This window comes from Oculina patagonica, chromosome 4, assembly GCF_052425735.1.
Source record: "Oculina patagonica isolate OP01 chromosome 4, crgOcupat, whole genome shotgun sequence".
In the NCBI taxonomy this organism is placed as follows: Eukaryota; Metazoa; Cnidaria; class Anthozoa; order Scleractinia; family Oculinidae; genus Oculina; species Oculina patagonica.
The window spans coordinates 1,320,127-1,336,416 of NC_135761.1; the positions used below are offsets into that span (position 1 = coordinate 1,320,127).

A 16,290-nucleotide genomic window follows, 5' to 3' on the forward strand; every position below is an offset into this window, starting at 1 on the left:
CTAGGTTTTTATTTAGCGGGTCACGCGAGGGCGAGCGCGAAGCGCGAATGAAAAATATAAAAACCGCCTGTTCAGCAGGCTATCTCGAACAATGATTTTGTTAATCATAAGCGTGCGGTCAGCTCGCAGGATTGTGTCTTTTCAACGGAAGCGAAGATCTAAGATCCGAGTCCTTTCAAGGGTAATGCAGTCTCAAAGCATTGTGGGTTATTTCAGTTTTTCAAGCTCCCCTTAGCTTGGGTGTTGAGATTTGTACAAAAACGACAAATCGAATGATTTCAAATAATTGGACGAGACTTTAGGAGCAACTGATGAGTTCCACTGAATAACCGAAACTCGAGTCTTGCTTAAGAATAAAAAAATTGCCAGAAGAGATCATCGTTACCGCATCCTGGAGACTTCAAATGCAGTAATCAAACTGTAATAGAATTTATTTGTTGGATGCAAGTAACGAGACAAAACGAATAAAAAAATGGAGGCAGTTAGTTGAGTTCCAAAACGCAAATCTCAACCAATACTTTTACCGAAACAGCTCAAAGGGAGTAGTGTTTGGCCTAACAGACATGTATTCAACATGCAAGCACGTCGTCTCACGTGAGATCAATATCTCATTTGACCTTTATTAATCTTCAAGCTTTTTCGCGTTTTCAAGATTTTTTTCGCGTTTTTCAAGATTTTTTTGCGTTTTTCAAGATTTTTTACCGTTTTTCAAGATTTTTCGTGTTTTTCAAGATTTTTTTCGCGTTTTCAAGATTTTTTCGCGTTTTTCAAGATTTTTTCGCGTTTTTCAAAATTTTTTACCGGTTTTCAAGATTTTTCACTTTGTTTTCAAGATTTTTTCGTGTTTTTCAAGATTTCATGTCACTTTTTAAGATTTTATGTATTTTTTCAAGATTTCATGTAACTTTTCAAGATTTTATGTATTTTTTCAAGATTTCATGTAACTTTTCAAGATTTTAACGCATGATACTCATCGTACACCGTACTTTTTTCGCCATCTGTAGATGTTTTTCCACTGATGTGCAGTGGGTGTTCTAAGCAAACTACTGAAGTGGTGTTTTTTAATTGTTTGTCGTTGCGGCGCGGCCTACTGGCTGGTCTGAGTGTTTGGTGTTTACCGGAATGGTCTAGTCGCTGGCATGACTGGCTGTCATTTCACGGCTCTGCTATAAGTGGAATTCTGACAGTTTGCAATTTGCAGTTTGCAAATTGTCTGTAATCGGCGGTGCCTTCATTGAAACATTAATGGTGACAGGCTTCAGAGGCATGTTTTAAAACTTCTTGTTTCCTTATGGTCTATTTAGCATGCTTGTCTGTATTTGTAGGTGCCTATATTTGACACATTAAGAGATCATTAGAATTGTATTCTCTGTCTAGTTTTCACGGCGTCTAGTCTGCATATCTTTGACATATTTATTTTTTTTCTTTTTGTAATCAATTTTTCTTTCTGATGGAAGCCGGGCAGGTGGACAGATCTCTTAGGCTGGTACTCAGTCTGATCACTGGGCGCCTAAAGGCCTCATTCTTTTATAGTTCAGTCATTCTTATACAGCCTAGGTTCTTGCGAGTGACATTAAGGTTATTGATTAATCAGCATGCCCCTACGTGAACAAAAGCTTCTTATGTTGTAGTTGGAACAACCCTTATTAATACCTACTACATGTAACGTGCGTATATCTTTTTTTGTTTCGTTTTGAACAATAATCTTTCTCTCTGTTTCCTCACTCTATCACTTCTATATGTAGAAACTCTTCATTTCCAAGTCACCCGGACCTCACTGTACGGACGCTGCCGTCCATACACTTTTTCATTTTATTTAACGGGCGCAAGCGGGACGGCTGTACACAGGCTAACGGGCGCAAAGCCCGCAAAATAAGGCACGTAAAATAACGCGATGTCCAGGGCAAATCCATTGATGGGCGGATGCTTTTTAGCAGTATATATACGGCTTATTTAATTTTTTACAGTTCTAGATCAATAACACTTCCATTCTCGCGTTATATTGTTATATTCCCTTAGCATCTTCAAGAAGAAAAATATGCATTTAGGTGATGCCCGCATTTTTTTCAAGGAGTGGCAATTTTTTCACATTGGGTGTGGACCTCGGCATTGAGAGGAATAGTTGACTATATGAATTGTTATTTAAAATGCTTTATGTGCAAATGCGTGCATACTATATGCACAATCTGAATTACCATTGCTTTGAATATCCAGTTTTCTCAATCGAGAATAAGGCCAACTTATTCACCTTTAACGTGCGAAAAGCTTAAAGTTTAGTAGCATTTGTTTTGCACTCATTTGTTTTCCTCGACAGGAAATTTAGTGCATGAATTGGTCCGACCTTCAAAATTTACCGGAGTAAATATTTGATTAGCTCTCAATTTACGGAATCTTTGCAAAATTCTAGGGAATTGAAACCAAAATTAACCGTCTATACTTTCAGCCATTAATGTCTACTTTCTCCACCGTTAGTCGGACAATTTACGTATGTTATAATTCGGTTCTAAACATACGACATGTGTTTACTTGTCTTGTTTGAAATGAAAACGATTTTTATCGCTTAACTTCACAAGTACATTCATAGTTATTAGTGTACCAAGCACTTCTAAATAGCCGCTAAATAGGCGCGTAACACGCAAATATTTTTCGCCGCTACTGACTTAAAACCGGAAAACCGAATTGTGACACCAATTGTCGATTTGCATACCTTTTTCATTGTTTTTTTCTATTTACGAGTTTTAAAACAATATTTTATTGAAAAAATGACAGAACTAAGGAAATCAAGGAATTTCCAGCACATGTATTTTCCTGTTTAAAAAATGAGATCTTTTCTTTTATTTATGGTTCACAAAAGATCTACCACGCGCTCGAAGACACGACAAATTTTATAAGATCGATTGCTGTATTTTTTTTTAACCCGGCTGCAGCCATATGGCCGTCAGTACATTCTTCGTTGTATTAATCTTTGAAACTAAATGGTTAGATTTTTTAATTCGGATTATTACACAAAATAAAAAAAAATTCCTTTTTGAATCAATTCAATTTAAATATTTGTTCCACCAGCTTTGAGAACCTGCCAGTTTTTGAGGGTTTCACAAAAACTTTCCTCGTTTTCAAAAGACGGATCAAGCTGGCTTATATTGTAAAATTTTGAGCTCCACATCTTTGATCCTAATTACAATAATGTTTTTGGCGTTCGAATTCGAGTTATTTATACGTTAGCGAAGTCGTAAGATCTAGTACTCACTTTGCATTTTCAAATTTTCTTCTGCACACAAAATGAAACACGATTTATAACAAATTTGAATTTAAGTTTGGTGTAAAATTCTCCATTGCAAAATGTTTCTTTCTTGTGAGGTATTATCAATATGTATAGATTTTCAATTGGGCGGCATGCTTTTACAATAAAAAAATCTAAGTTATACCCAATTCCCCGTCTCAGCTTTTGATATCTCGATAAATCCCTGCTGCGTATCATATCTTATCTGTTTTTGTGCAATCTAAACCAAGCTTTTGTTTCATAATTTATCCAAATACAACACACTTCGACCAGAAGAGCAGGTATCACAAAGAGGTTAATTTTTCTCCCTTTAAAAACACCAAAGAGAGCTTAATTATGTTTTCTCTGCGTTTTATTTGAAGTTGTTTGCTGTTCACCGCCGCAAAAGCCGCAGCCTAAATTGGCGCTCTATGTTTAATAACATAGACGCCAGTCAGTCGTTCTGTGTGGATATACTGAGCAACGACGCTCTTCAAAGAAAAACACACATATACTCAACGTGGCTATCGAACGCAAACTTGTACGGCACATCTAGTTTGATGTTAAAAACACTCGCCTGATTTTATAGCTTCTTATGTACAATCTTCGTGTTGTTCACGGCACAATTTGGTACTGTGTGGCTGAATATGTGCGCGCGCCTCCTGCTAGGAAGCTGCGTTTACGATCATTTGCCAAAACTCAAGAGGAAACAGGTGGCCTTTCAGTGCAATTTCGAGTAGCAATTACGTGTTGAGAAAAATATGAAAAAACTCTTCTGCGGTGATGGAGATCATATTTGCCTATCATTTTTTCGTCTCCCCAGCTATTAGCGCTTGCAGAAGTGAGCTCGTTTTCTTAACTCAAGCGTTTTAAAAGCCATAATAATAATTATGTCGGTTTTTAAAATTTCCGTTTGATCAGGGCATTTTGATCCTAATTTTCTTCTTATGAAGCCCAGATCGTTAAGCGAGCTATCGCCAACTGGTAGTAAAACACTTTTTATCTTTTTCCTCTCCTATTTTCGTTCCGCATAAACTCTTCATATGAAAACTCAGTATGAAGTGCGTTATCTTAACATGAAAAATTTCCCCGTTGTGCTCGCTTTCAAGGAAATCTCAACACTGCCTCCGTTCAGATTGGAGCACAATTGAATAATTCCCTCATTTTACCAGCGTGATATTAAACTAATTTTTAAACCAGCTTATGCCAGCATACCCAAAAATGCAAACAGAAATACCTGCCTTTTACAATGGACAAAAACAACAAACAAATTAGAAAATCGACGGAAAGCTTTTAGTAGGTAAGAACGATTGAGTACTTTGCCGCCGAGTTGGATATTTTGTGCGTTGAAATACCCAATTTTAACCGGGTTATAAAGACAAAATTTATCGATTGTAAATTATTTGCGAAATGCAGGAAGTACATTGAAGATTATTTTTATTAGGCGGTCAACATCGCGGAATGTATGCATGTACGTACATACTGAACTTTTGCTGCCCAGTCTAAATCGCATTAATTAAAACAAATTCAAAGCACTGTGCAAATAGGCGACGTTCAAGGAAGTTCTTACTCGCTTTTCTCCAGAGTGTTAGCTTGTATTATGGGTCGCTGTGACGAGCAAATAGCAACCCGACGGTCAAACTAAATATTGACTTCTTTTTCTCGCGCCATATTTGGATAACATATAGCTTGTAATGAAACGCCATATTCCTATTAAAACAAACAGTCTATATTACAACAAGTGGACAACTTCCTCACTCGTAAAATACATTATAATTTTCGATTCTGAACCCGGACACGAATTGTAGGATACAAGCGCGCAAGAGTGGCTTAAATTCTCGCAGTATTTTAATAATTGTCATTTCCGTGGGTTTTTGTTTTCCACGAGTTTGATATTTAAGTTTCAAGCTGCGTTAAAAGTTGAAAATTGTAACCCATTTTCTTTTACTCCTCCTACTTCATCTCAGGGACAGCGGGGCGAAAGATTTTGTCTAAAATAAATCATTCTTTCATTCGCATGCCGCACACCGACAGATTGCAAACAAATATTTCTTATTGTCTTCGTTAATTTAAAATTGCGATAGGTAACAAACACAACCTATTTTGGTCGGGCTTTATCTCAAACGACAATATCATTCGGTTTAAAAACAAAATGTAAAAATACATTGCGTCTAAGCATTTGACGACTCGTTATCCGAAATTTGAGCTGGGGCGAAACAAATTACTTAAACTAATTCTGAAACATCAGATTTTAACACACATTTCTTTTTCATTAATAAAGGCCTCTTTTTAGATTGGGGAGGGTCTTCTTGCCAAATAAAAATTTAAATTCAAAATTCAAAAAAATAGACTAATTAATAGACACAATCAGAAAACAGACAAATCACATGGCAGATGTCACGGCCCTGAACATGTTTTTAAGAGCGCTGCCAACGCGCTTTATTCGTCACTTGGCGACAAAGATCGTTTCGTGCGCGTGTTTTTACGCGATTGTCGCTTGTTGTTATTCTAAGACGCACCAGGATAAGTACGCAGGCACAGACGTACGGAGCAAATTAGTCCACAGCAAACGTGTTGTCAACATGAACGGTTCCAGCGCGCCGCTCCACGTCTGTGGAGGCAACAGTAACAATACATTCGGCCTGGCTAACATGATCTCTCAGGCGAGTTTTGTTATTTTCATTCTGATTCTCGATGTTTGCGGAAATTGTCTTGTGATCGGTGCGATCCTCCGCTACCGGCGACTCCGCACAATTACGAACTACTTTATCATCTCACTGGCCGTGTCAGATCTCCTCATCGCCGCGCTTTCAATGCCGTTTCGCATTCATCACACTCTTAACTCGTTATGCTGGGATCTTGGCAAAACTATCTGCGAATTTTGGGTCTTCGTGGACCTGCTGTGTTCCTGCGCGTCCATAACAAACCTCAGCCTCATTTCAATCGACCGCTTCCTTGCGCTCACCTTTCCATTGAGTTACAGAAGCATCATGACAAAGTGCAGAGCTGTTGCTGCCATTACATTCATATGGGGATACTCCGGACTGATAGCATCGCTATCCTTCGTGAACTGGTCTGCGGACGCGTTCACCATCGCCGACGGAGAATGCAAGAAATCAGACCGTTACTATTACACATTTGCTATAACCGCGGGCTTTTTCCTGCCTTTAATTATTCTCGTCATCAACTATTCCATGGTATTCAAAGTCGCCTTCACGCAAGCGAAGAAACTGCAGCAGTTGAAATCAGCGAGTGCTATGGAGCCCTTGGAAACATCTGAAGCCGACTACAGGCCAGATTCGCGGCCTAGCGTCGTAAGCATCGGGCGCGTGGAACGAAAACGACGAAAATCGATCATACGCGAGCTCAAAGCCACCAAGACCCTAGCAATTGTCATCGGTACGTTCATCGTGTGCTGGCTGCCGTTCTTCATTATAATGTTCGTAGTACAGTTTTGCCATGATTGCTTGGTTAAGATCCATCCTACAGCAACGCAATTTGTCGCGATCGTATTCGTGTATGTTCTACCGCTGCTAAATTCAGCCATCAACCCAATCATCTACTCAAGCTTCAACAGCGATTTTCGTTCCGCTTTCAAGGACATTTTTCTTCGTGTCTGTGTAATCCGTGGACGGGACAGCTACACTCAGAGATCGTCTTCTGGCGACGAAGACGTTTCTGTCGTGACATTTTTCCAGAGCAAATGCCACAATGGCACAACGCCTCAAATAGTGATCCAAGAAGCGAACTCTGCATCCGAAGAGGAGGGAGATTCGGTGTAGTTAGAATTAGTTATTCTCGAGATACAGGAACTCGATTATAAAATTTCGCGCGGCGAAAAGAGTCGCCTAAATAAGCACGGTAGCGTGTAACATTAACTCGCTAAATAAATTGCCTCCGCCAGATCACTGTTTTTGTTTAGGCGCTTGCACAGGCAAGAACTAAATAGGATTTCTAATTTGCCTTGTCGTTTTGTCGAATGAACTGCTTTAATGTTTTCGGGAAGAGATATTTTGGCGAGTTATGAAAAGTGTCATTAAGCGAAACGCTCTCAAGCAAATTAGAGCGAAGGCTATTTAGCAAAATTTGTAACTCTTCGACGCTGTTTAGTTTTCATATTCCTAGGGATAGAAACCATTCTTTAAATAAAAACATTGAAGGTAGATGTGTATATTGATTGATTTACTTGGATAATCTGAAATGTAAGGAATCGCTAGAGATAAAAGAAGCATTTGTTTAGCGGCGAATTCAGAAAAACATAACTTTATGCAAAATTCGTTTAGCAAGTTTGTCTTTCTGCCGATGTGTGTCGTATGCCTGAAAATGATTGGAAACAAAAATGAGCTAATTGATAATTTGCCTTGAACCTATAACCATAAATAATGAATGAGAAGGATAAACCTAGTAGCTTTGAAAAAGTGAACATCGATACAGCTACTGTGGATGAAAATTTTGCTTTTTTCTCAACCACCTGTTATCGTCCGCGTGAAAGCGGTTTTGCGCGCGCTTTCGAAGCAGACTTCCGCGAAGAAATGAGTTGGCAATATTCAAAACTATATTTTTTCCTGCGACATCTGTCGCTAAGTATCGGTAAAACATTTTTGAGCCAGTAAAAAGACATGTACAGTTGGCGCCATCGCTCCAATTTATTTGACAGCTAAATGAGCGCGGTCTTTCAAGGCAGGCGCAATGTTCAAGATGATTAGCGAGTTTTGCGATTTTTTGACGCTGAAAATTACGCAATAAAACTAATTCAATTTTACGGTTCTCTTTTCTTGCCGATGGGCTAGTTCAGTAGCCTCTTTTGAGAACCACTTTTAGGACTGACTAAGTTTTGACCACGGTCAAAACAAATATAGTCAATATATCGGTTATAAATTTTCATTAACATTTGTAAATCGATGACCATGAAAAAATATTGTAACATCGAAGCGAGCGAAAGCCCTTGGTCATAAATGAGTTATCGCATATTTTCTTGAGATAGTTTAGAAAGGATTTTATCCTTTGGTATTATGCTTTTTGGTGATGTCGGTTGAGCACTCTATAATAACCCGGCATCTTAGCAACGTGATTCAATTTAATTATTTTATCCAAGAAAAAGAAAGGATCCGCGAGAGAATGTGTGAAAGTAATATATTTCTTCGGCACTTTAAACTGACTTTGTCAAATTTAACTTGATTATACGCGAATTTTAAATTGCAATCTTTTTGAGAAATGCTTCGCTTGGTGTCCTATTCTTCTTGGTCTGTTCTGAATCATTACCCTTGCAACATGACACAATTGTTTCGCCAGGAAATGTTGTGTTTTCTTTTTTTCTTTTTGTTACTGCGCGCGCTTTTCGCGTTTGAAAGGTTTCAAACACAATTGGCGGAATCGTTCAACTTGCCTTGCAGGAGAGCTATTCATTTTGTCCGACAAAGTGGTGTATTCAAATTTTGTTTATTGCTAATAGCATGACTACACTCTTTTCTCTTTCTTCTCTTCATGGAGTTTAGAGGCGGAAACCGCATTGCTGCGTAATGACAGATTTCAATGTAGAAAGCTGTTTCAATAGAAACAATATTTTCTGCTCACAGGAAATTATTTCGAAAAAGCCTTTTTTCCCGAGCTTCTTCAGCCTATTCCAAAGTAGAAGATATCTTTCGTGCGTTCATTTACAATGAGATAAAGACAGAAAGCTTTGCTTTTCCGCTGGAATTATCAAAATTCAAGGCCGATAACAAAACATATATAATAAAACTGAAATATGAAAACAGATGTCAGATCTTGTCCTTCTAAAGTGAAAATGCAAATCGAGCGAATGCGTTCGACTCCACTACAGGAAATTGCTGCTTTGAATTTTTATAAAATAAATGTTATCTCGCTAAAAAGATCTTTACACGAGACGTCTTCGTAGTTGAGAGTAAACAATTTCCCAATGTCTAAAAGAGAGAGGTCGCTGAGAAAACGAAGTTTGCGCGTCCACTTTACTCCCTGAATTATTACAAGCTGTTTTTGCATATTAAAAATGTTCTACATCCATCAAAACTACTCTGAGCGGTAATCTAAGGGAACACCTAGTTGAAGGAGCAAACAAGTTTAATTTTGTCATTTACGTCAACAAATGCTTGCTTGCTTAAGTCGCCTAGTGGAGCGTCAATTGTTGTTCGGGACAGCTGGCGGTGCGACTGACATTGTCCTCTCATTTTACATCCAACGCAAACAGTTTAAACAAATATAATTTCAACTGACGAACAGCCGTATGCAAAAAATGCCAATATAATTTTCTCCCCAACAAATTATGATTGTGAGTCTTCAGGCGCAGTAGGAGGCCATGAATCAGTGATTTGCAATTTGAGATTTACTGCGGTTTTGTTTTTTTCACCTGTTTTAACCGCCCATGCACTCGTTTGTCAATTTTTTGCGCGCATTTGAATATAAACCATCTATGCTACCAATGGCTACGATTTCGGTGTTTGTTTAAGTTTAAATTCAAACTGAACAGTGAAAAGCGGTTTCGACTGAGTTGTAGTTTTTGGCTTCTTCCCTAGTGCATCCTTAAAATCCCTCACAGTTTATCTCGAAACGATCCGATTCAATATCCTACCCTTTTTGTTGGCTTAATACAGTTTGTCGATAACGCAGAATTAAAAAGTAAATTCGTTTGCTCTAGTAATTTAGCAATATTTCATGCAAAAGTTCATTTAATAGTTTTCTTGTAAATTAGACAACGGCTGGTAACACATTTTTATCGCCTGTTATGGATTTAACTGTTTGTAGTGTAAAATTGGTCGTCTTTTATAATTTAAATGCGCTTTCATTGAACTCCGGTGAATTTCAAAGCTCGCAAAAATAAATTGCGGTCTTTTTTGAAAACTGATCTTGTTATTCCCGTTTTAGATTGATATGAAATGTTCAGGTTCCTAAGCAAACTATTTTGCAGCCGAAATTAAGGTAAAAATGACACGCCACTCACATCTCAGGCATTCCGATTATTAAAATAGAGCTTGTATTTATTTCTTGGGTATTTTGCAATATCTTCTTTCTTTCCCGCTGTGAGATCAGACGAAGCTAGCAATGTAGTCTTCTTATCGGTCCCAAAATTTGTTTTTCGCCAATTATCGCTGAGCGGTTCTGACAGTTTAATTTAAAGGAGGTTGGTCCTAATGGACTGTGCTAGTTGATTAAACGGCTCTATCATGACTCGCTTTACACAAGGTAAAATTCAACAAGAAACCTTTTTCCATTTAAGAATGTTTATTCAACTCGACATTCTATAGTTAATATCGACATAATGCCGATCTCACGAAATGAATTTTGTAGTGTTATTTTCCATAGTAAGAAAACACTTCTCTCTTCTGTCAAAAGTGACAAACATTTATGTGTGCTATATTATATGAAATACGTTTTAATCTGTAAATGGAAGAAATATATTTTGAGTTGTTGACAATTTTACTGATAACGCAATCAACACATTCAGTTATCGGAAAAGTAATAATCGACGTAGAATTTATGAAACATTTGTTCATGATTTCCAAGAACCATTATGGATTTGCACATTCAATATATTTTGACACATATCGATAAAGGTTTTGTCATCTTATTGAAAAGGCTTAAAAGACCCGAAAATAGAAAGCCGACAAAATTATTTCGATATTTCAAAACGCAAATTTTTCCGGATGCTGCGAATGGAACGAAATTCGGTTTATTGATATAGACTGAAATTAATTTTATATTTTATAAAATAAAAGGCCAAATATATATTTTTACTGTTCAACTGATTACCAATTGAGGTTTCAGTAATTTTTCTCATGTTGAGTTTTCCTTTCGGTGAAGATGCCTCTCTAGCTCTTATGAAATTTTTATTATAGCTAAACCGCAACGAAAGGGAAAAGATTGTTACCGAACAATAGGGCAAAAGATAACCCAAACACAGAATAATTAGCTAAATGGATTTTCAGTTTGGTCTTTGAAGGTCATTCAGCATGCAGTGTTTTCAAAATAGTGCATCTGACATAACAAAAAGATTTTATAGTCTCGAAGAAGATTAAAAAGGGAAGAAATTGGATTCAATTTAAAATTCTTGTTCGGAATAAGAATTTTTTAATGTTTCGATCAAATATATTATATGAATTATCTTAAACTTAAACGTTTCATAATTAAGGCAGTTTCGCACTTTTTTCAAAAACAATGGTTTTTGGCAATGGATCTGCTAAAGTACAAGAAATGTTGACGTACTTCAAATGGGCAATTAACAGACTTTTAACACGGTATTACCACAATGAGTTTAGAGCTCTTCGTACGCTTTTTATAAACAATTCAGCAATTCAAAGTTTCGAACTTATTACGCAGAGTTTTGCATCACATCGATGGACGTCCACCAACAAAAGCTACCAATGTCTGAGAAACTAGAAAGGAAAAACTGATCACGGTTTTAAGAAAATCTTATCCTAAACAGCAAACTAGTGACAAAAAATTTCAGCATGCAGTAAAAATAATTTTTGGTAATTAAAAAAATTTGGACCGAAATACCATGCATCAAGAATTCGTTCAGTTCTCAAGTGTTCATTAAAAGTGACCGACTATTCAATAAAATAGGCGGTGGCGAATGATAATTTTATGTATAGCCTGATTTTTTTATGTGGGTGTGGCGAAAATTGCCTAACACTGTTAACTCTAGAGCGATTCATAGAATCAATTTGCCTTTATCGCTGGGTTGGTTTTATTCAAAACTACAGTTGAACCCCGTTATTTCGAACCGTCAGGGGAAATAAAAAATAGTTCGAAATAGCGGGAGTTCGAAATAGCCGATAGTAAATGACTGAAAGGCAAATCCAAGGGAAACGGGTTTTAGTTCGAATTAACGGGGAATTCGAAATAACCGAGTTCGAATTAGCAAGGTTCAACTGTATAACGATCCGTTCAGCTGTTCAGTTTACGCCGCAGCCATTAGGATATTTACTATCAGAACTCGTTCATCCCATAAATGTCAAAGGGAACATTTTTATTTGCGGACATCTACTTAGAAGCTGCTAATTTTTGGACGACGAAGAAACAAAGAGATTATATTGATTGATCAACTCAGCTGATACCACTCAAAGGTGACAATTTACAGAAACAAATAATTCACCTGCATGCACGACCCAACATGTTATCATTAAAGTTTTTCCTTTTTTAAATTTTGTTCCTCTATTTTTCCAACTTAACGTTCTTTACAGCCCAGTTTCGTTTAGCATGCACAGCGGTTACGCATTGGAAAGGAATCAAACCAGCAAAAACCTGGCTTTATTTCGTTTTTGCAAACGTCGATGTTAAAAAAACGGACACAGGCCTTTTAATGAGAGGCAGGTTTATTCACAGGATTCTAAGCAGCTGGCAAAGCTCACAATTGACGGAAACTCGTTTATTCTTTTAAATAAATCCTTTTCTTCTCTGCTTAGTTAGAAGTAAAAACCATTATGAAATCATATAAAGGAGGAGATAGTCAAACTACGAGAGATCATGCATGATGAGATAGCCTCGGTTCATCAAATAAAAAAAATAGGAGCACGTCTCGTATACTAGAGTTACTTTCATATGTTATCTATGTTATAAACATAGTAGTTATTTAGAGAAATCCGTCACTTCTGATGAAAAATATTTAGCCAGAAATTCTAACACGATTCTATTAACTGTGTTTATGAATATTTATGTAAATAACCCTTCCCTTTCCTGAGTTAAGCCTGTTTTTTGGCATTTAAATTTCTGAATAGGGAGATTAGCGAAATTCCTTTCTTTCGCCAGTCACCTTTCTATAATTATGGTTGATCGGGTGCCAAACTTTTTTTTGGCCTGGGTGTCATGATTGGCGAAGTTTTTCTCGCAAGCTTACTTGTGGCAAGTTAGCAAAGATACTCCACTCTTTAAGTGTTTGCTTCCCTCCACTAAAGAGTTATTAATAAATAGCAAAAATTAAATGTTTTGACGACTTTTATTCCACCGACAACAATAACCGGCAAATGTTTTCAACCGAATCCTACATCTAAATAACAATACATATTTTACTGTAGTGTTCTTACGTCATTCGCAGTGACGTCTTTTCGCTTGAAGCTACATTGTCAGTTGCCAAATGGAACACTTTCTTTGGCACAAGTCGCTTTAATTGCCAATCTTTGGAACAAAACGCATTCAGGAATCGGCAAAATTCTGTAATCTGTATTTTCTAATTAATAAATAATATATCGATTTAGCCAAACGTAAATGCGGAGTTCCACAGCTTGAACGCGTTGCCAGCTTGTTAATATGTATATTTCCTTACTTCACTCATAGTTAATAGAGGGAAATGGTTATGAAACCCCGCAAAGTTCTTTGTTGTAGGTTTTTGTTCGCTATTTTGGGCGTTGAGAGTGCACAAAACCTGGCAAAACATAATAGGTGGTTACGTGTGTTCATGCAACTAACCAATAGAAACATTGCGATTACGTAATTCATGCATAGTGTATGAGTGAAAAACAAAAGGTGTGCACCTTGGTGGACCTTTCAACCTAAATCTTGGCCTCTTTGTTTCCTGCTTTGATGTTTACCGAGATTCATAACCAGTTCCCTCTATTAACTATGCTTCACTCTACTCTATTTTACCCTCTTTCTTTACTTTTTCAAAGGTATTTGGCTTTACACGCGCAGTGACCAACAATCACTTGACACACTAAATTTTTATGGGGCTCCCCTAGGAGCTCCGCTATTGAATATAGAACCATTACGTTAACATTGAGGTTGCATTCGTGTTTGTCTGTTCTGTTATTATTACGTTGGATCGTAGAAGTGTAAGATGAATTATTAAAGTAGCTGGGTCGCGTGTCTTGTGACATGTCTTGCGCATGACTTGGCGACATGGTAGTTATTTTGCTAACAGAACCTTTTCTGTGATCCTATTCCGTCATTAGTGTTAGCAGCTCTCGTAAGCTGCCTTGTAATTTTACTGTTGCAGCAGTTGCCACTGTTTTGGGGCTAGGTGCAATGTTCCTGCTGTTTGTTCTATTGTTCTCTCAAAGGGTAGCAAGCCATTCATGTGAGACCTGCTACCTAATCCAGTTTTACGAGTAATTTTATAAGGCATGGGCTAGATTCATCATCACCATCATTATCATCATCATCATCATCATCTTCATCATCATCATCATCATCATCATCATCATTCCTTTAAACGCCCAGTGGCGCACAAGACGTCCACCACTCGTGGCGTGTCGGTCCTTTGCAAGCCGTGAAGCTTGCCCCAGTAAGATTCAGAGCTTGATGTTATGCCACTGCAGTTCTTCTCCAGGTGGATTTTGGTTGGCCTCTTTTCCTTTTACCCTCTGGTGTCCATCTGAGAGCAACTTTAGAGATGCTGGTAGATTTACTGCGGAGCACATGACCAACCCAACCCAACTCCATCTCAGTCACTTGTTGAAGAGTTCACTGTTCGAAATCTTTCTTGGCCAAAAGATGTGCAAGATTTTTCGGAGACAAGATAAGTGAAAGCTTTGCAGCTTCTTTAGAACATGCACAGTCATTCTCCAACATTCAGATCCGTAGAGTAGTACAGAGGGTGCAAAAGCTAGGTAGATCTTAATTTTCGTTCTTCTGCTGTATTTTGTGCTCCTCCATACAGATCGCAATTTTGCAAAGACCCTCTAGCTTTATCAACCCTCTGTCGGATGCCGATATCAGCACCCATCGCTGCATATAATTTTTCACAGCGCCAAATGCAAATGCAATAATAACTCAGCCCAGTAAAATTGCATGTATTTAAGAAGTTTAATGTGAGCTAATTAAAAAAAAAAATAAGATAGGGTCAAGCTTGTTGATCACACTTAATTTTCTTAGAATTGGTCAGTTGAAACGAGGGTTTGCAATTTTCTCAGCTGCAAGAATTTGGCTTACGTCATCAAAAGACAAAGGTCTCCAAACCCGCGTACAAACGATGATGATGTACGATCACTTAATCTTTCTTGGAATGAATCAAGTTCCGCCCGCCTTTGGTTGTTCGTCTCACAGGCCTTCGGTGATTTTTTTTTAAAAGAATTCTGGAATTTAACAAACTACCTAGCGAGAATTACGAATAACTCTTCGCTTCTAATTATGCTGACAATTGAGCCTAGTCTTGTTTGCTAGAGTCCAAAGAATAGATGACACAAGACAAGATCGGTAAGAGGAACGGTGTATAAAACTTTAGTCCGACCAACCCTCGAATATGCAAGTGCCGCATGGAATCCCCACTACGAGAAGGATATTCAAAAGCTGGAAAGAATTCAGAGAAAGGCAGCGCGATTCTGCGCGGGCAACTACAACCCCTATGCAAGCGTGACAGATATGCTTCAGGAACTTAATTGGGGAACCCTAGCCACCAGACGGAAAATCGCTAGACTATCTTTTATGTATAAACTCTCCCACAACCTGGCCGATTTCTCAGTAGCTGCCCATCTTAAACCAAATCATGAAAGAAGAACCCGTGGGAGCCAAGATTTTAAATTTTTAGTTCCTAGGTCAAAGAAGGATGTTTTTAAATTTTTCTTTTCTCCCACGAACAATCTGTGAATGGAACTCCCTTCCAGATGATATTGTAAATATAACGTCTGTAAATAGTTTTAAATCTAAGTTAGTTAATAGTTTTTAAAATTTTATTGTATTAGTTTTATTTAGTTTTTAACATTTTTAACATTCATTTTAGTTTTTAACGGTTGGTGTGATATCTTAAGATTTTTTACCGACCTAATTATATGTAGATGTAGATGTAGACAATGATCAACAACGCAACGAACGGGCTTAAACTGCATCTGTAACCTGACACAAACTTTGTAACGCTCTGTCGTGAACTTTGTCACGATATGACGTGAGTTAGTCGGCAGGTAAATTTTTGGTGGCGACTGATCGATGAGTAGGCATTATCAAGATTTTTTTAATATATAACCTTTATAATACGGGAATTTGCTGCATAAAATGAAGTTCGCAGAATCTCCTCGTTTTACATCTTGCAACGAAATAAAATCGCTACCACACTTGTTAGTTAACTTCCCCAAAATAAAGGCTTCTGG

General features: G+C 37.6%; 1 protein-coding gene across 1 annotated transcript; it reads left to right on the plus strand.

Annotated features, from left to right (window-relative positions):
• Positions 1 to 5,691: 5,691 nt before the first annotated feature.
• On the plus strand, positions 5,692 to 7,422 carry LOC144649084 (putative G-protein coupled receptor No18). Its single transcript, XM_078508550.1, has one exon. It carries the CDS (start codon positions 5,842 to 5,844, stop codon positions 7,039 to 7,041), a length of 1,200 nt encoding a protein of 399 aa, XP_078364676.1. The 5' UTR covers positions 5,692 to 5,841; the 3' UTR covers positions 7,042 to 7,422.
• Positions 7,423 to 16,290: the final 8,868 nt, after the last annotated feature.